The sequence below is a fragment of the Sparus aurata genome, chromosome 18 (assembly GCF_900880675.1).
Source record: "Sparus aurata chromosome 18, fSpaAur1.1, whole genome shotgun sequence".
NCBI classification, from domain to species: domain Eukaryota; kingdom Metazoa; phylum Chordata; class Actinopteri; order Spariformes; family Sparidae; genus Sparus; species Sparus aurata.
This window is the reverse complement of record NC_044204.1, coordinates 31079226-31101067: the sequence shown is the minus strand read 5'-3', so window position 1 is coordinate 31101067 and position 21842 is coordinate 31079226. Positions and strand designations below refer to the sequence as shown.

Genomic DNA, 21842 nt, shown 5'->3' with positions numbered 1-21842 from the left:
GCCGGCTGTTTACAGTGCGGATATTATCGGTATGACTACACAGAGGTGGGTTGTGCTAATTAGTTTTCCCAGCATGCCGTTCGAACAGCATGGCAATCACGGTGGGGAATGAATATGGAACAAGTTCCCTATGCACTGATGTGGAGACGACTCTGGCTTCTGTGTATGAACACAGGCACACACACTTGCATACACTTGGCAAACACAGTACAGTACCTGTATTCAAACTTTCCTGCCTCACTGTTTTATTCTCTCGGGTGTGGTATTATTTTATGTGTGTGTGTTTGTGTGTGGAACTGTATATGTGTGCATGCGTTAGTTTCTGTGGAAGCATTTTTTTATTTTATCTCCTGCTCATGTACTGTCCCCCAATCCAGGCTCGCATTTGATGGAGCTTGACTGAACAGCTAACTGTTACCTAATACATTCAGTACCTTATTACCTTGATGGCCATGTTCCCTCTTAAATGGCATAAATAGACTTTTGACTCGCGTGCCATCAGGTAGACGCAGACGGATTTGGTTGTGCGCTGAGAATAGGTAAGGTGGATTAACCCATTAAGTATTTTTAAAATGACTTTATTTTGACAGTCAGTGTAGATTTAGACAGGAAACATGGTGTGACAGAGGGTCGGGACATACCCTGGTATATACACCTTGGCCATCTTGGCTGTGTGGTACTATCAAAAAGTGAACGATTGATGAAAACTCTGGATTGATCCATTAATTTTTTTCTTTTTATTAAATATTTCATTGTATGTTTCTTGGTTTTCTTTTTTTCAGCTCCGGGACACCAAATCCATCGGTCAGAATACAACGCTTCTTCATTTCCTGGCTGAAAAGTGTGAAGAGAATCACAAAATCATTTTGAAGTTTCCAGATGAGCTGGAGCACGTGGAGAGCGCCAGCAGAGGTATGTCTGCGTCTCTTGAGGGTATCTGAAACATAGTACACGCATTTAACATCCATCATCTTTGGCAAATGAATAAAAACCACTGAAAGATATTGTAAATTCATTGCGATTTCTGACCTGCTCTATATTCGTTAACTTATTTTAGTTTATTTCCACCACATCCTCACCCTTCACTCCTCTGTTCCATCCCTTGACAACAGCAAGCACTCCCTCCTTGTGACAGGAATAGAGTTGTTTTTCTGACCACACTGTCATTCAGCCTGTCAATAAACTAATTCCACTCCTAATTCTATTCTCAAGCATTTGGTGGAATCCCTGGAGGCTTATTTACTTTGTTAGTCTCGTAATTGGTTATTTAATCTAATTCAACTAATTATGCACTTGACTGAGACTGCCAGCCATTGTGTAAGTGGACTGAATAGTCTTTGTGCACTGTGTATATTTAGATGTCTATATGCACACATTTTTTGAATTATATCAACTTTGTCATTTCATGGAAAAGAAGGAAAATGCCAGTTAATTGACTGAGACCACTAAATAAAATGTCTCTTGCACAAAACCCTCAGGAACTATTTAAGGGGCGGGGATGCAGACAGCGGTTTTATTCTAGGCACAACATCGCTTCTCTTGTTTGATTGATCATCACATACAATTAAGCAGGGTTTTCACTCGGATACTGTAACAATGAAGCAGCTTCCTGTTTATATTTTGAGATTAATTGAGACTGCTGGGCTTAATTAGACGAAGAGTTACCAATTTTGAATAAGCCAGTGATCTTATTTTTTTTGAAAAAACAAAACAAAAAAAATATATCTTTTACAATCCTTGTCTACTTTTGCACCATTAAGAAACTTTTTTCATGTTTTATCACATATGTTTCCCTGTCATTTTAGCATGTTAAAGCTAACGCTAGATCTCTGCCTCTGAAAATAAATTTAATTAGATTTACTTTGAGGCTCAAAAGAACATAGTGATCAAAGGCTGTGCACTGGCCGGCGTCTTTGGAAAGCTTTTGTTGCCTGTGGAACAATAGACACGGCTGAATCGCTTCTCACTATCTCCCGATCCTTCTCAAGAGCTTTTGGTCTCCCTTTATGTAAACGTAGATAAAGCTGCCTTTTCTAATTAGAAACAAACATATCATATACAAAACATAAAGCAGAATAGAGCCCTAAAAAGAATCACAATGTTGTCTGGGCCCTCCTGAGGTGGGAAATCTCATGTAAACAAACCTGTGTGAAGCCCATCGCCCGGGCATGTGATTTCTGATTGTTGATTGTCAGAGGCTGAGGAGTTGACATAAAGAGACACTGACAGCAGTGTGTGGGGGATTCAAATGCAATCAAATGGCCATCTACAATGTTTGGAAGTTGCACAATTAATATCATCGATAAGTGCAATCAGGCCGGGATAATTTCCCCTGGAAATCATAATTTTGCACGCCTTGATTGGCCGCTTCAGACCTTCACTCCACCAGTGCACATTTCTGGGAGAAACTGGATTGCTACCTTTGCTATTGTCTGCTTTTTATTTCACCAATTTCAGCACCATTCAAAATTGTGGATGTTTTTGTATAGCAGACCTATACATTCTTAAATTAAAGATGATTGCAGGGTATTGTTAAACTGCATCATTGATTATTTCATTGTTTTCTTAACAGAAGCTTTTTCTAGCACGTGTGAATTGATGCAGATGTCTATTAGCACCTTTATTTTGCATCTGTTGATATCATAGGCATCACTGGAAAGTTTATATCCTGTAATGTAATACAAGTTCTCGCTTGACTAGAATACTTTCTTACTCTTTTTTATCGTGATGTCTTTCATACCTTAAATGTGAAGCAGGGAGCGCTTTTGTCATTACATTAAGAGAGGTTCTGTCATTACCGCTTCATTTGAATGACTCTCTGAACCTTTTTAAACCCAAACGTTACCCAAGAACAGATGATTGTGTATCGTATTACCTCAGAAATCAGTAGGCCTGCTATCTGTTGCAAAAATGAGTGAGAATGGAAGCAAGAGGTTAACTTTAACTAAGTCTGGCACATGGAGATCTTCCCCTGGGAGGCTCTTCCTCTCTCCTAGGATTCAGGCATTATCAAAGCCTACCTGCATCAAGGTCAGGTTTGATTTAAATTCACTTGATTATGTAAGGAGGCAGGGGCAGCAGGCTGCTGATGTTCCGGATAAGACCTGGACAAAGGGAAGGCCCATGCTTTTACAGTAATGTTTATAAAATACCTCCATTTTGGTAGTAATTGTTTTACCAGTTCAAAATCTTAGATCCAAATGAAATGCATACCCAATTAAAAAACAAAACAAAGTTTGTTTTTATTTTACTTTACTTTAGCAATTAAACTGGTTATTAGATTTGCTGATTTGAGGTGTTTTTTTGTTTTTTGTTTTTTTTTTGTCAAATTGTTATTCAGCCCAAAGACGGGGACATTTTATGAACAAACATATTAACAATTAACAATAACAATTCATTGTAGGTGCTAATTAACTTTATGTCTGATCAGTGTTATTTTACTCTGTGCAGTTATGGGCTCAAGAGTCTTTAATTTTTTAATAATGTTTTTGTGGCACGGGAGCCTTCAGCACCCAAATTTTCTCACCACGCTAAGATTGAAAATGCTTGAAAGGCCCTTTGAAATCCAGCTTGCCAGCATCAGTGAGGTCAGGAAATCACAAAATAAAAAGGATTGTTTGTTTAGTTGATGTGAACTTTATTTCTCTAGGATAATTTGCCTGCAATCAACCAGTCCTTTGTTGCTGTTAGTGGAGGTGTTTCAGGTTTTTCTGCTTAAAATGATAACAAGAGACAAACTGTCTGACAAATGAAATCCACGATCTATTGTGCAGTGATACTGCTGTATTGTCAGCTGCTACTGACAATGTCTGAGTGTCTGTCTTGACTGGAAAATAATGTTATGCGGTGCAATGAGCTCCTGCTGCACTTCCCTTTCTTTGATCTGGTCTTGTTGGCAGTGGCACTTTCCTCCCACCTCCATAACCTCAATCAGGTTATTATTTATCCCTTGCTTTGTCGGTTTAATTATTTTCTGACAGCAGCATATATAAAGAAATAAAAATAAAAAAAATAGTTTGCTGATGAGCTAGGGATCAAGTGATTATTTGTTGGTGCATTGACAAAGCATTTTATTTTCTGTGATGACTTCTGCAAGGCAGTATCTTTGATCATGGCCTTAATGCAAATGTATAATTGTATAAATTACATGTATCTATATTATGCAATTCTAGACCCACAAGCAAATTTAAAACTTGTGTATGTCCATTATTAAAACAAACTACAGTGTATTTACATACAGTAAATAACTACCCAGCCTTTATTTAGTTTCTGAGCGCTTTCTCTCTTAATATTGCTGTTTTTATCCTTCAAGTGAACAGAGATTTGAAGAACCAAACCAAAACGTATATATATATATATATATGCAGTAAAATACATTTCCTTTAAAATTACATAAAGCTATGTCCTTGTTCCTGTAAAATTGTATGTCGTGAGGCATGAGCAAATTCCAGTGCCTACCTTAGGTCACAGAGCACCTTTATGAAATCAAATCGGTTGAAATAAGATTAAACATACTTGTGTCTGGATAAAAAAGATGTTATGTTTTTAATTTCAGAATTATCCGTTCTCTGTCCATCAAGTGTTACTTTCCAGAAAGAAAAAAGCAATCCCATAAATGCTTGGCCTGCCTTTCCCTTAGGTCAGTGAAAGTGAAAGAAATGCTGCTCTGTTTTTTAGTTTTTTTCTTAACTTTCAAAGGCATTGATTGAAGAATGCTGGTAAACTCGTTACAACCTGAAGAACAGGCAAGGACAGGATCTCGACAGTATTTTTCACCTACATAAGTACAGCAGTAGTGCTTTTCTACTGACAGTCAAGAGCTGCTAAAGAGACACCACTGCCATTCACCAACCCTAAATCTTCTCTTAAAGTGGTACAGTTTGTGGGGAGATGTATCACTTATTGCTCATTCAATTACATGTGCTGTCACAGTACGATCTCGCTCCTTGATACTGGGCACTCTATCAAGTTGAGTCAGGGCACCATCGTGGCTAATGTCTAACCATTAAAACATTTCCAAATCAATATTTATGTTATTGAAAACATATGATATAATATAGTGCTGAATCAGTTGGGTTGTTGGGTATCTAACACTGTCAGTCTGTATGTTATTCGAGAACCTTTTATCCAATCAACTTCACAAGTGGCAGGTTTGTTGCTGAGGACTCAAATATCCTGTATTTGTGTATCAAATGTGCAAGCTAAATGAACAGTAAACGCCGCAATGTGCATCAATGAGGGCGTCATTTCAGCGATTTGCCCTCGTGACTGCACAGTAACGCCGGGCTCACACGTGATCCCTTTCACATGATCTCATGGGGAAGCAGACATAAACAAAATGGAGGTTAGCGTGGTGCGATAACTAGCTGTAGTAATGGTGTGTGAGTGAGAAAAACACAAATTATTAAAATTTTCTGGCAATTGTTTTGTCCGTTAGCTAACATTATTCTCAACTATTGAATGTTTACTGTTGCTTAGTAGCACCGTTAGCTGCTTCAGGATCCCTTTCTCATTGGTTGTTCAGGTCCAGCTTGGAAAATACCGATGTAATCATCCAGATTTTAGATCATAAATATCAAGAATGTTTGTTGTTATCGGAGCTGCCCTGATGAGTCTGACAGTAGCTTAGGAGGCTTAAGACTGGATTAGTTAGTTAGTTAGTTAGTTAGTTAGTTAGTTAGTTAGTTAGTTAGAAAGTAGCAGGGAAACTAATGAAACATCCTATTTCCAAATGTTTGTAGTAATCTCTTGGTTGCATACAAGCAAAAGTGTTCACTTTATTATTGACAGCCATGCAGATGCAAACATTTATTCCTGTGCATTATTCATTTATACACGATGCAGGTTGGCCTTTGGAAGACATCAGAGTTGTTCATTACTGAATTAAATTTGTTTACTTCCCCTACCAAGAGACCAGTTCTGCTTTTATTATTGGCTTTGTATCCAAACTACCACCATATTTCATTGTGAGCTTCATCTCTGTCTGTGCAGAGAATTGGTAGCCTCTCCTGCCACCATGTCATCTTGGATCTCTACTGATAAATCACTCTGGGTGATGAAGGATTTGAAGGAAGTCTGGATAGCTCAAAGGGGCTCAGACCTCCTCATCGAAAATGCTTCTTTTTCTTTTTTTTTCTTTTTTTCGTATCACTATTGCCCCCCAAAAAATTACCATTCACATCACCAGCACAGACAACACTACCCACTGCAGTTAGAAATAGATATAGATATAGATAGAGATGTACATCCTTCATCGGCTTTCATTGATTGTTTTTGAAGTTGAACTGAATGTTCACAATCCTGATCCATGATGTTAGTCAGTCATTCACTAGTTGTATGTATCCTTAAATGGGCACAGGAGTAAATATTGCCACTGGAACTTTTGTACCAATCAGGTTTGAGAATTACAGACAATTTTCTCTACACTATGATTGCTCAATAATATTGTCTTTGACACTATATACTGTATATATCACACACTGATTCCTTCTCTTCTATCACATTTGCTGCGTCAGTCAACAAATTAGAGGCAGTTGGTTCTTGAAAACCCTTTCAATCATTGATTAGTTTTTGTCTTGCACCAGACAAACCTCTAATCCAATATCTTTTCAATCCTGTACTTTGCACTCGTTTGTATTGTTTTGGAATTGTCCTTGCTCCTTGAATTTTTACCTTTGCCAAGGATGTTAAGTTTTCACCCTTGTCCGTTTGTTTGTTGGCTGGTTGAAGGATTACACAGAAGGATTACACAAAAGCTACAGAACAGATTTCCTCAAAACTTGGATGGATGATGGGTCTCGACCCCCGAATGAACGCCATTAATTTTGGTCGATTCCAAATAACAAGATTAATACAACATTGCAGGATAGGGGCGTTTTTCAACATTGTATTACATTTCTTAGGGAACAATGCATGGTAATTGATTAAAATAGAATACAAAAGCTGGGAGCTGCCGTGCCTTGATGTAGGTATGGGCTATTCACGTTTAGTGCTTGAGTCCTTGTTCTTCTAGGGTGACGCATCACTGATTAAGACTGACACAATAGTGGTCGTATCCAGCATGTACTGTTCATTCTGTACACTGAATATGCATTCATTCATAATTATACCATTGGAGATTGAGACTATAATCATTTGAAATGCAGTCATACAGTCCACTATTTTTATACCCCTGACCTCATCTTAATGGCAGCGCCAAAGCCTTGAGAGAAGTGTCATTGGCCAATTTCCCTTGTTAAATCCCCCCCCCCCCCCCCCTTCTCCAGAGATGAGTATGTAGGGTCTGACAATGGGAACTAAGCCTGTGTGGTGATTCCACTCAATCAGTGGCGCACTGACAATCTGTCTTGACAATCCGGGAAAAGAGGAAATATGACACAAATGTTCTCATAAATCTATTTAGTATAAGGCATAGCCAAGGGCAAAGTACTTTGGAGCCTGTGAGAGAGAAAATGGAGAATGAGGGGAGAAAAAAAAAAAAAAAGATGAACTCCGAGGATATTAATACCGCTGTGAATATATCTATTATCCACATTCATTTCAAGGCACTGCAGCATAATAAAGCAGTGCCCATTTCCCATTTAAACTCCTAGCAGTACTTGGCTCTGTATTACGTAGACAAAATGCCTTTCTGGATGGGGTGTAACACAGAGGGGATCATTTGTCTTTTGGTTTCAATGGAGTTGGAGGGAATCATGGGGTTGAGAAGTTATTCCCTTTTGCCAGCCCAGGGACGGTATCTTACTAAACTCAGCTGGAGAAGCTGAGGGAGAGAATGGACATAATTCAAGCCAAACGCATCAGTACTCCTGCAAGGGATGCACATGTGTGTGTTATTTGCTGAAGAGATGTGTTCATCTTTAAATCACCCTCAAGATTTATATGTGAAGCTGACACTTGATCATTCGTTTCACAGCTGACATGCGTTGACACCTAATTAAAAAAAAAAAAAAAGAAAACCTGCCTGTTTGACGTACATAATCTTTCACAATGTCATCTGATTGTTTGGTAACCTTCAGATTGTTTCCTTATGGTGCCATATTTTTCCAATATTTTCCCCTCAAATGCTGGTCATATTTTAAAATACAGCATATTCTGTCACTATGCTGGTCAAACAGACAAACACATTCATTGAGGCTGTACTTCCAATGGTGTTTTTCAATAGGTTTCTCATGGGTGAAATGTGCTCATGCAAAAATGCAGTCTCTATGGCAACATAGAGCTATACGGACCTATGTTGTGAAAGGACACAGAGAGCAGATCAACTGAAAGCGCTACTGTCTCCGGAAAGGTGTAATTATAACTTTTAAGTTAATCCAATTGTGGACTGTGTTGATTCCAATGACATGATGTCCACTTTTCGGATATTGGAGTTTTTCATAAATTAAGGGGGTCATCTACTGATCACAGGATTGACGGTCCGAACCCCATCCCCCCCTGCTGTCCTTGGGCAAGTCACCACCGTGGGTTGCTCCTCTGCCACTGGGGATGCACGAGACCTTGTATTCCTAATTGCCAGTCCCAAGGCCAAGTAAATGGAGAGGGGTGCCTATATCAAATCAAATATGACGATCATTAGAAAAAAAATCCATCCATATCCGTTGGGAGAGGCCAGTGAGGCATTAACACCTTCTTATTTACATAAATCACCATATACGAAATGACAAAGTAGCCTTCAAAGATAATCATTAAGTGTATTCCTGTGTACACAGAAAGGCATATTTACCTGCTTCTGAGCCTTATCTGTTGCCAGGTCTTTCTCCCTTGCGAGTAAGAACAGTAATAATCGGAAGTAGTGAGAAAGTGAGTCGTGATATCACCCACATCCCCTGATCTCCAGCGCTGTCTCTGCTTTAGCTCCCTGAATTAGCAGCTTTCATTATGGCTGTCATATGCAGCCGCTTGAAAAATTGGGAGTGTCACAACGATGACTACCAATAACACCAACAACAGACCATTTCAACCTTTGGAAAAAAGAAATCTATTTCACACTCAGTGAAGTTTCTCTTCTAAGATTTGTAGTCGAACTTTTCCATTCTGCCTTAGATGTAATTGAATGACAATCTGATTTAGGTGCATATTATTATTCTCTATGGGAATTCCATTTGCCATTTAATCGTGAGAATTAATAGGGTGTGGTGTAAGGCTCACAGATGCGCAGTATTTCAAGTTAAGTGCAATTTATAAAGTAGGAAATTGGATGTAGGTAAACCTAAAGACAGATTTCTAAATTTGGACGTGCAGTTTCCGTCTGTTGTTGCACATGTAAAGTTATTCGTCTGGCAGCTGAGAAGCTTGTCATGCCTATGGGAATCACGAGCAAGACAAAACCCTTCTCCAGAGTTCACATAACTTCAGAACTTGGCGGAGATTCGCTCACCAGCAGTACATTGACCCAGATCGCACATCTAAGACAACAGTTGGAGTGGCTTTGTCTCTGTATGTACTTGAGAGGCCCAGCCAAAGCCTGGGTTTAAACCCCTTTGAAAATCTGTGGAGAGACCTGAAGATTGCAGCTCACTGATGCTTCCCAGCCAGTCTGACTGAGATTAAGAGCGTCTGCAAGGAAGACGAAGAGGAAAAGCACAAATCCATGATGACTTGAAACTACAGACACTGGTTTTAAATCTCCCACAACACTGAAGAAACAAAAAAAACATCCTTAAATTAGATGCAACGCGGATTAAACAAATCAGTCAGAACATTGCAGGAACATACTGTCCAGCATCACTTGCAAACATTATAGGGGTGATTGATCTTATATTTTTTATATCAGGAATGATCTTCAGGTCATCCGCGATCTACATTTCAAGTATATAGTCGAAAATGTGGTGTGTAATGTCCTCCTGCTTCTGATTCCAAGCGAGACATAACATCACTGACTAACAGATTTGCACTACATGAACAAAACGGTAAGGTGATGAAGCCAACCAGGTGGCCGTGCTGAGTTACTGCGCATGACTGTTTCTTGGGTGACGGATTGTAAATAACTCAACAAGAGTAACAGCTAGCAACCTGGCGGGTAAGGACCTTGTGACAAAAGCAAGGTTGTATTTAAAGGTATATAAAGAAATCCAAGACCACCTCAAGTCTTGCTATGTTCTACAGGGCGTTTCAAATTTGGGAAAAAAAGATCAGGATTTAGATTGTAGATCATGTTTGTGATCATATCTACTACAACTCCTATTCACTCTCTTCACCTTTATTACAATCCACACTGACCTGACTTCTATGCCAAAGTTTTAAACTCCAACTTTCAGGAGTTTAAATTTTGAAAATCTGCTAGTTCACTCAGGCAATACACTTGTGTCTGAAAATTTTGATTGATGTTGGAAAAGAAGAAAAATTCCAGCGGATGGGATATGTCTTAACATCTGAACACTGCTTTGCTAATTAATTGGCATGTTTGTTGTAAAATCTATCTACTGATAGTGTTGTGATGTGTTTCTGGCTGTCACACTGTTGGTCAAATATAAAAAAGTTTGAAGTGCTGTTAATGATGGTGAGTTTGTTTGTGTTTTAACGGCATGCTTGTGCGAGGTCGGCACCTTCCCATCTATCATTTGGTGTGTTTCAGTGCCTAAGCACCAAGCAAACTCCTCGGAAGCTTTTCGTGTTTGAGAACTCATCATTTATACATCAAAGGAATTTGGCAAAGGGTGCTTGTATTATTGAAGGCACAGCCTTCAGTAATGCACAAATAATGACAGTCTTTGGAGTCCAGAGACCCAGATTTTCACTCGATTTGACTGGACATTATGTGCACTACTGCACATGCAGATTTACATGATAAGAGGCTTTTTTTTTTTTTTTACAACATAGTAAGCCAAAGCCAAGAATAATTCCATTATTTGCAGGTTTTAATAATCACCCTCACACCAAGACATCATTTTGAGGAAGGGAAATGGAAGACAGAACTCTGATGGCTGACACACTGGCAGAATTTTAAGTTTCTTAACCGCTAAATCAAAAGTACTGAACTCACATCTCTATATTAAAAATGTTTCGTATATCCGCCAGTATAAAACATCAAGTACGATGTAACGCTGTCACTGTGCCTAGAAATGGAAACTATTTTCTCACTGGTTGTTTAAGGTATACTCATCCATGGACCCTGAAAGTGATAGAGCAGGATCAGCGAGGCCAGCAGTTTAAATGGACAGTCTGTCATGAAGAATATTAGGAACAGGAAACAGACCTGTCTAGCTCCACCAGCTCAGGATGAGTGATGAGCTCTAGAGAGTTTTCTTTTTTCTTTTTTTCTTTTTTTTTCTCCTTCTTTACTCACTTCATGGTGGATGAGTAGTTCATTGAGAGACCAAAACAACAATTCTCTCTCCCTCTCTTTCTTCTTCTTCTTCTTTTTTTTTTTTTTCATTCCGTCCACCTGTCTTTCCGTCCACCTCTGATTTCTTACATCACCACTTTGGCCAGCCAGTATGAATGTAGACAGAGATAGACACATGCAGGGAGGCCAGCAGCCCTGCTTAGCATCAGGCTCCAGTCCGTGACAGCAGATTTCAATGAGAACTGACAATGGGACCAGGAATGAGAATAATGCTGTTTGCCAGCCTAGAAATTCAGCCTGTCACAGTGGACCATTTCCCATGCTGGGAGTGTTCCATGAGCTGAGGTGAACAAGGAAGCTCCATTTCAAATGCAGCTCTGTTTATTTTTTTTTTTTTTCCTGCACTGACTCGTAACTACAACCCTAAAATAAAATACTTGCTTAATTTTCAAAATGTATCAACAGCCGATTGTGAAACTGGCCTCTTAAACGTCAGTTATCTGAATTCATAGTGTTTTACGTGTACTCATATATGTTTAATGACATACAGTGAGTGAACTGAGGACCCAGAAGGAGCTAGTCTCGAGGGAGCAAGAGTATCTGGCCAGTGTGCATCGACAGTGGAGGGAATGTCACCTAATGAACCAGTGGCACATGGGAGCCAGGAATTTGTTTACTTCTCAAGCCACCAGGTTACCAATTGCAGGTCCAGTCTTCTCTTAAAATGCACGTCACAGTGTGAGCATGGTAACATCCAGGGTTTGGTAACTGTCAAAAAGAAGGTCTTTTTGCTCACTTTAAGAATAGCTCAAGGACCACATTCTGTTCAGGGCGGTGTTTTTTTTCTGTGTCACTGAGCAGTGAGAAAAGGATAAAGTTGTTGTCAGTTGATAACAATTCTGTAGCAATTTCTTTTCCAACATTGTACCATCTTACCCCGTTTCCAATACCTGGTTTTTTAAGTTATAACCTGGATTATTTCTCAGTTTGTTGATTTAAATCTGCTGGGAGCATACTATAGAACCAAGACTGTTGATCGCCGATGAATCGCCGATACCACATGATACCAAGGGCGTTGTACTGTTGGCTCACAGACCTCCGTAAAGCAGCCGTCAGAATTCTTACGCAGACATAAATCAAATAATATTTTCGGACCCGACTGAGTTTTTCAAATGATTAATTCACACGTATAATAAAGTTTTTTAAGGAAAAGAGACACATTCATGCTTAACCTTCTGACGAGCTCTGCGGATGTATTATTTTAGAAAAAGGTTTTGAATGTTGGCTCTCAAAAGTTTTCGAGTGCCCCTCATTCACCGAGGATGTCAGACAGTCAGCTTGGATTCACAACAGTTACAATGGATTTCAGTAGCACACCGGATTCACTGCAAAAAAAAACCCCAAAAATACATCAAAACATTAATTCAAACTTCTCAGAGCACTCGTGCAGCAAAATCCATTTCTCTGCCTTTGATCGGCATTTGAAGCATAACTTGCTAAATGCACCACTTCCAGCAGAGCGACAGACCTATGAGGAGGCGATAGCACAGCACAGGAATAGCGCCGGTAACTACGTTGTGGGAAAAAAAAAAAAAATAAATCTACGAGTGCTTTTTCAGATAACCACCTGCCTCGTACTGCATTCACAGGAAACAGGTGGCACTTGAATACACCGTTACAGCCATGTCTGTCTTTTTCAGAGATATGGAAATGATGTGTTGATAGACATTTACATGTTCATTAGGCTGACAATGCAACTCTGTGTTTATTGATTTATTTATGAGTCGAACGACGAATTTATTCAGAATAATCGCGGCACATCCGAGGCTGGAACGGTGCCTGTCGCCGGTGTAACCCTGTGGCTGTTTGCATCAAACTATCAGCGTTGTTTGGGAAAAACTCCTCTTCTAACAAAGTCAGCCAGATGGTACTGTACTCTTCAGTGTCTCATATCTCCAGCGATCACACCAGCACACAATCCCAGCGTTTGACATCCGCATTCACTTAGGACATTCTCACAGCGCTTGATTTGCAGCATGCATTGTGCATCGGTAAAGCTTGTAACGTGAGGTCAGATCAAATGCCTCTGACCTGTCTGAACAATTGTTGAGCGACGAAGCTACTGCGGTCTTGAACGGCGGCGGTCACCGACAGGACATTTTTTACCAAATGTTTGGGGACTTTAAAGATGTTTTCACAGGCGATGTTTGATGGCGCGTCTGTCAGGGGATTCTGATAAGTAAGCTAATGATGAGGATTGTTGTACAAATGAGCAGGAAATTGAGTTTTCTCTGAGGTGATCCCTGCACCCTCCAGATAAGGCCCTGTTGAGATGTTACAATAACAAGTGCAGGGATCTTTTTAATATTGACTGACTGGGAGAGCATAATCTGCAGCACAAAATGCCCATCCTGTTCAGGATTTATGCTGTGTGTTTGTTGTGCGACGGCTTAGTGGTGAGATCTATATTAAAAAAAAAAGACTGCGCTTGCCAAATAGGTATCATACCATCATCGTTAATTTTAGCATCAACCCAAACTCCTCCAGCTTCTGAGTTCTCCCAGACCACTTGTGTTAATGCTTTCCAAATCCAAAAGCTGTGGCATATGAAATTTAATTTTTGTTATCCAGGGACGTCTGACTTGGTTTTTGTCTGCGAGCTGATTAAAAAGTCATGGAAGTGACCAAAGACTTCAAAAAGAGGACTAGCCAACATTTTTTTTCTTTCATCATTTTTTTTTAAAAATTCACTTCTCAGTTATGATCCAAATGTAATCCTGAAAATAACTTCACATAACAGGAACAACACAGCAAAGCAACAACAGCAAAAAAAAAAAAAAAAGTAATATTCATCGACTGTAATCAAGCAAAACTGTGCAGGGAAATAAGATGCCTTGCAGTCCACCCAAACATTAATTATTGTAGGAATGGGAGTTTGAGTAAAGGCTGGTAAACATCTAGGCCGGAGAGCCAAGTATTGACTGTGTAGGAGGAAAGTAAGATATTTAAATCACCTCAGATTTGGAGTGATCCTTTGCCCATGCCGTGAAAGTGAAGACTTAACGCTCTTGTATCAGCGTCATGTAGGCAGAGAGGTGCTTTAAGTGTCTCTCAAAGATTAGCCATGGTGTGGCTGTGTGTTGGTGTTGCTTTACATTTGGGAGTTATCCTCTTATGATATTATTCTCTCAAGAGCGAGGCCTCCTGCACAGCTAATTGCTAGCAATGGAAGCATAAAAAAAAAAAAAAAAAAGAAAAGGTGGAATTTTAAGTTTTCTGTCAGACATTAATGGAGAAATGCTCTCCAAACCTACACAGACTTTTGTCACGGCTGCGTGTGTTTCTGAATTTTAATTATGCCACGGCTTGTTTGTGTTTTTTTCATATTGATCAGCAGAAAGGGAGTTAAGAATTCTCATCTATCGTGCCAATCGCAGCTCTGCTCGTCCACCTTGCTCTACGCACACAAATCGCACCATGCCACGGAGGAAAATACACTTCATCCCGGGCATGCTATTTACCCAGAAAGACAACAGATCATTTACTGACTAGGTGGTCATTGTGTTACAGTGCCGCTGTTTTTCTCCACTCTCCTTCCCACAGCCTCTGCCTCTATTGACCACTGTTTGAGAAAAACGTGTCTGTGTTTCAAATGCTGTCATAAGAATCCGGCCAAGCTTTCGCCAGCCCCCTGCACATCAGTGGGGGTGGGAATTGATTTTGGATACCAAATTGGGTCATTTTTATCATGGGCTGTCATCAATATATAATTTAAAAGCATGGCCTGAGGCGAGCATCGCAGGGCTGTTCATTGGAGTTTTACTAGGCTCTGGGGAGTAGGCTCCCCTGTGCCCCTTTCAGTTATTGCATGCGACTACGTGTGAAGATTCCACCGTCGCTCGTGATTTATACCCCCCAGAGGAGCAAAGACATAGCAGTACACAGGCATTCACTGCTGGTGTTGCAACATTTATATGGCACTTGAAGGTTCTCTGCAGGGTCTGCCAAGACCGCGCTTATCTATATCCGTCATGATGATCATGTTCCAGGTGTTCCTTCTCGACATGCAGCACTTGTTGTTTGCCCTTCATGCCATCCGGTGAAATTACGCGCCGGCGTATTTTAGAATAATCAAAGCCATATGGCTGTGAACTCTTACAACTGTATGTACAGCGGTATCACACCGTCCCTCGCAAGTGTTTACGGTGATGTGGCTCTGCGTCTGGGGGAGGTTTAGCGAGATCCACCTGTTTTTTTTTTTTCTGATCTAGTCGTGTTTTGTAATATAGGCTGAAAGCAGGTTTGTTTAGTACACGCTAGAATAAACCCAACTTTTCATCAGAAGCTGCTTCCTTTGTGTAGAGCGGACCATATTGTGTTTGTTTGCCTCTGTGGTGTAAATCAGACTGATCTCCTCTTCTGTTGTCCTCGGGCTTTTCTGTAATGAGTTTAATTCAGCAGCTAGCCCTTTATTTCCAAAATAAATCTAACAGGTCCTGACGATGACCTTTCTCTTACAGGTTGATGATTTGCATTTTCCACCTTCTTTTTTTTTTTTTTTCTCAGCCTCTGTGATATGGAGTCACACTGTGTGATCCATATTCAAATATTATTTAAATCAGCTGCACCGCATTTGCATGTGAAATTGAGGATTTGAAGCCAGGTCGCCTGCATACTGATCAGAGGGACAACCTTCATTGGAGTGAGGGTTGATATCGCAAATAAATGGGACAGGGTATTAATAATTGTCATGAAAGGAGTGTTCTATATTGCGCACCGGCCATAAAAGTGTTTTTTTCCTCGCACGTAATGAATCTGATATCCTTCTCAACCCCTTTTGCTTTCAGCTCAGGAAATGATTAATTCTCTCTTCAAGTAGAGAGACCCCGCCACGGTGTCCCCTCACAGGACAGAACTACCCTCAAGATGGCGGCTTGTCCACGCACCAAAAAAACCTTTCATATTAAAAACAAAAAAAACAGCGGGAAAGAATGTAGACGCACAGAGATAGTGCTGTCTTATGGCAGTACTCATGCGTGTTTGAAATTGCCCATTTACTCAGAGAGATAAATATTGCTAAAAAAAAAAAAACACTGTTGAAGTTAATGCACCACAGATATTTATTAAACATGTGTTGCTAAATAGCACTTGTTGATATTTGATGATGATACACAATGACATAATTTAGTTGATATTAGTTGAGTTAATTGAGTTTTCTGGGAAGCCGCTAATATTACTTTTGAGTGAAACGTGCGTACCAGTAATCACCAATGTGTGCAGCACTAAACGACACATTTGCTTATTTCTTTATTTTTCTCTCTCTCTTTTTTTTTATTTATTTTTTTTTTTAAATGAAGGGAGATATAGAGGAACGCATGAAGAACTTCAAATGTGCCAGTGTGTAATCCAGATTTAATTTATAAATTTGCACCTTTATATTGATGTTTCATGAAGTTTGTTCAAGATAATTGCAGGGACCAAAATAACTGAGCCAATGAACACATTCATTACATTTCAGATCAACATCGACTATTCCCTTGGAAGCAGGAGGATAAATGCGAGAAATACCGACAGTACTCTGCATCTCCTGTTAATCTTTCACAAAAAACAAGTGAGGCTAATGCTAGCTAGCGACGTTAGCAGAATCATGGAGTAATATGTCGGTCCCAGTGAGTCAGTTTAAGCTTCTTGTTAACAATTACTTCCTTTTAAATGCATTTATACATAGTAACTATTAGAACATACTGTAGAGGAACAACAGGGGACTGATACTTGTTCTTGCTGAAACTGCTCAGCACTGTTTATAGTATTTTTATATATAACTAACAGAAGAGTCAAAGGCTGACAATCTTAAAGCCATCCCAACATACTGCAGTTCACTCGCCTTCATCGTTATTTCCATTCTATTTTGACATTTCGGAGTTTATCATGTTTTTGTTGTGACCGTGATTCAAATGTTTTTTTTTTTTTTTGCCAAGAAAAACACGTGTGCCCGTTTGATGGTCAAACACAATCCAGGTGCCTTGGCGTTTCTAGTTTCCCTCTCCTTTACCTTGACATGGCATACCAGCTGAGACCTGCTCCTTACAGAAAGGTCTGTTTTTATTCCGCCGACTGAAGCAGAGGTAAGGCGGGACGAAATCGATTGTTGCCGGCCAAATTGAACCTGTGTCGAGCTGCAGGCAGCCACGAGATAAAGCCTCTGACGCTGTCTGCTGTGTTTATCATCAGGTGGCCTTTTCTGTGTGTGCTATGCTGGGATTTTGATGTGTTAAGTCATAATAGGGGAGCCACCATTCTTTGGAGGGGCTGCCAATAAAATCGCAGACAGAGGGGATTATGTTTCATGTCAGCCCATTATTGTTTTCAGTACAGTTTTTTTTTTTTTTTTTTGTATTTTCCACCTGGAGAGGCCTTTGCCTTGATTTTGCTGCTTTCTATCCTGTTTTGCCTTGTTTCATGTTTTGTTTGGATAGAAGAGGCAAAGTTTTCAATGTGACGCTCTTTAAACAGCTTACATTTAATTTATTGTGGGCTTCTACTTGTCCTCAGTAGGTTTCCCCAGTCATTTTGCCAACCACAGCTTGTCTTGAAGTTGCGAGGCTTAGGTCAACAGATGATGTCATTTCCATTATAGGCTACTTCCCTACTCTCAGTAGCCTTTGTGTAATATATATCCAAAATTGCAATTGTGCTGTCTTCCTTTGAAACTGTAAAAAAGAGAAAAAAAAAAAAAAGGATCATCCACATCTTCAACAGCATGTTTGGCTCTGTGGACTGTAGCTCGGTGCAGCAGTTTGACGTCATGAGTGCAACAAAAGCAAGCTGCGCTCTTTCTCCTTCTCCTTCTCCTCTGTGTTTATCGACATACTGTACCGTCACCCACTGTCTCTGAATGTGTTAGTTATATTTGACGGGTGCCAGAGTGTGTTCTGGCGCTCGGAGTCAGTTATCATCTCAGACTTCCCGAGAGAGTCGTTCTGTTAGCTAGCTGCTAGCTGGATTTATAGTTAAACCTACTGATTTCCATGTACACAACTATTAATCCTGTTTTATGACTGCCGTGTGAGCCGAGACAGCTGTCGATCTAATGTTAGACCAGTTCACTCCAACATAAAGTCAGGTTCTGCACCCATATTGACTGTCAGTTACATCCACCAGTTTTATCACACGGAATAGATTGGCCCTATCCATAGGGCAGCATTGAAGACAGCAGCAAACTACTTATATTGCCAATGACTACGTCCTCTGCCAAGTCTTTCCTCTCCACCAACACTGTGTGAGTGTGCTGCCTGCGAGTGTAAGACCTTGGCAGAGGATGCTCGCACAGTGTGTTTGGTCTGTCTTGGACTTGAATATGCCCAGAGAGAGAAGCCTCCCCCAGCTTGTGTGACCCTGGCTTGTGGTTTGGTCTTAAGAAACTGTGTTCCAGGATAGCCTGTCTTAGCAAGAGTTCATGTTGTGTGCTACCATGTACCCATTGGAGTGTGCTATCTCCGCTGCACGAGTCTTTATCTGGGATGACCAGCTAAATACTGCCCACCTGTTCCCAGAGAAGGTGGGCAATAGCCTCGAAGCTAATCAGGCAGGCCATTAGCAGGAAATGACAATGACTCCAGTAATTTTATGGGCACATTTAAAGCTTTCTTCGTAGAGGAAGGCAATGATAATCCCCTCTTTCCGCCCTTGGGCTATGTTCCCAAGCTGACTTAATCAAGTGCAGAAAAGAATCATACCCGTGCTTCTCAAGCATGCAGCATCGAGCTCCGGGATGTGTTTAGATGCTAGCTACCACTTGCTGTATTGTACTGACATACGCAAAGCTGAACCTCTCTTTGTCCTTTTAAAATCTTTGGAGGAGAATATTCACTTATTGGAGCCACTGCTTGCAGTTACAAAACAAATGTCACTGTGGATATGAAGCTGGATGGATGTTTTCATCCGTTCCCACGCATGCCCCTGATTGTCTGTCAGGTTTTATAGCTTCCAACCTGTCCCACTTTACCATGAAGTGCTGACCACCTGCAGTCAACAACAGAAGAAAAAAGCCACATGCAGGTATTTTGGAACACTGAAGGCATAACCACTGTGTAATTTCCCTGTATGTCCATATTTTCCTACAGTAAAAGAAAAGTCGCAATAATAATGTTCCACACTCAGAGGCTTCAGCTTTGCCCCTATTCTTGGCATTGATGCACCCCTTTTTTGTCCTTACTGTCCTGAGCAGACACTACAATCGGCATCCAACTAAGTCCACATAGGTGTCCAAATACGCTTGTACAGTATTGCAAATAAATTAGTGTTATCTAGCACTGTCCTCGTGTGAAGTGAGGAAAGGTTTTCATAGAGAAATAGGCCTACATTGAATGACCTGCTAATCCAATGACTACCTAAACAATAAGAAGGAAAAAGATCTATGGCCACATTAATTCATCCTCGCAGAGATCCTCAATCCACAATGTTATTTATTCTCAAACCACACTGGATCTAATACCAACAATTCAAATCAGATAATATTGAGAAGCAACATTGTAAACGAGGTGTAAAACCAGGAAGTCTTTAAGTTAGCCCCCAGAAAACAACTGTCTCTCCATTGACTGAAACCATTTTGTTATAATGATTTACCCCCCCGACATGTTTTCCAAACACATTCCTGGCAATTTGAAGGTTAACATTTCATTTTCTCGGTGACCTATATTCATGGAGAAGTACAGTACATTCAGGGCACTGGCAGGCAAAGCCTAAAGCTGTTGGTTATTACAATGAGCTGATTGGCTGCAAGCTACAAACCCCCCTAAGTGATGGCTAAATGGGAGCACACAATGAAGCTGCCTTTGGCTACAAGATAACAGCACAAACACCCCCGGTACTGTAAGTCTTTTGCAGTTCTACTTCCCTAATGTGTTTTGGCAGCTGTATGGCACTTAGCACCTGAAACAGTCGACTCCTGACTGACCGCAGGCTTTGGAGGCCTCCCCTCTCCACAGGGTGCTGAGGTTGTTGAAATGGTCTCTGTTTTAGTTCTTTTAAAGAAGTGCTCTGGTAGTTTTTTATAGGAAAAAGCAAAAAAAAAAAAGAATAATAATAAATGTCCAAAACCTTTTAGAGCATAGTTTTGATGTGTGAGGCAGACTGACAGCTATACTTTTTTTTCTTTAATGCATGTTTTAGTTTTTAGGAGGGAGCTGATCATGAACAGCATGACTGGGTGTAGATAGAGTCGCTGAACCCTTATGTAGTGTAACGGCAGTCAACTTGACCATTGTGGTTGTGTTTGTGGTGCGAATAGAGTGTTGAAGTAATAAGTCCTAAAACTTGGAAACCAGTTAGCATGTGTCTTAAAAATGGCAGTCACTAACAAGTACAAAAATGAGACTACAGAAGTTGTGGGGGACATTAAATGTCATCATGCCTAAAATGAGACTCATGTTGTCACTAGTCCATCTTTAGAAGCAAAGTTTAGCGGCAAAAAACTCTAACTTTACAACCTGTAGATGTATTAATTTATAGAAAATTAGTGTACTAATTGACACGCAATGGTGGTGATGTTTAAGTCATGCGAGGCAGTGTACTCTGTGTATGGCCTAACATCAGCTTTTTTACTTGTAGAGAATTCAAATATGCTCGAAAATCATGAAAGTGGTGTTTATCTATGAAAATGATCTTTCTGAACAAACGTGTAAGAATCGGAAACTTTTTGCTACTGAGATTATTTTCAGCAATAATCCAAAGTGCACTCTGTTGACTGATTTGTTGCGTTACACAATCACTGTGCTGAAGCACAGTGTATTATACTGTATCTTACAACATAATGTTTGTTCTCCAATGACACACATTGCACCGAATGGGAAACGCTTGATAAATAATTGATTGTTAAGAAGTGTTTAATGTCACTCAATCCTTTAACAATTTATGGTACGTCTTATGTCCTGAACTGGATATATCTGAAATACTTTGGTGAGTTATGAGATTTTTTTTTTAACTTGATATTTTCTCATCTGATTGTGCCACCCTGTGTGTCAGCGCTTGTCATTACTAAGCCCTTCTGTTGGCCTAGGGACGATGTAGACTGCCATGTGTCCCCTCCAGTTCACATGGAGTCACCAGCTGCCTCTTTTCACTTCTCAGTGAGATGCAGTAAATGGACTGCACTATTCTACCTCTAAGGACAAAGTGCAAGTGTCTCATTCACCCATTCACAAACCGACGGTGTGTTTGGGGTTCGGTGCCTTGCTCGAGGACACTTTGACATGTGGAAAGGGTGGAACCCGGTACGGCCATAAGCATCTGAGGGCGTATAAAATCCCACCCCTCTTGGAGACACACAGACCAACTGGTCAAAGTGGATCGTGCAGCAACGGAATCCCTCACTGGCTTCCCACCAACAACCCTGCCAGTTGCATTTAGTGAAGCGCCAAGTCAGTCTAGCAGTATTAGACACAAATGATTGTAGTGTTGAGTTTAGATATTGTCGATCACTTCCAGGGGGCATCGTGGGTGGCGGGGCTATTTCTCCTGCCACCTGGGCGCAGACAGCAACTGTATTTTAAAACAA

The 21842-nt window shown here is 40.3% G+C and overlaps 1 protein-coding gene across 3 annotated transcripts in view; it reads left to right on the top strand.

Moving 5' to 3' along the window:
• diaph2 (diaphanous-related formin 2) overlaps positions 1-21842 on the top strand; it is a 395371-nt gene that overhangs the window by 248901 nt on the left and 124628 nt on the right. For all 3 annotated transcript variants that reach the window (XM_030396391.1, XM_030396392.1, XM_030396393.1), the window contains one exon: positions 783-912. In XM_030396391.1, the coding sequence (XP_030252251.1) occupies positions 783-912 (130 nt within the window). The remainder of the gene's footprint in view (positions 1-782; positions 913-21842) is intronic.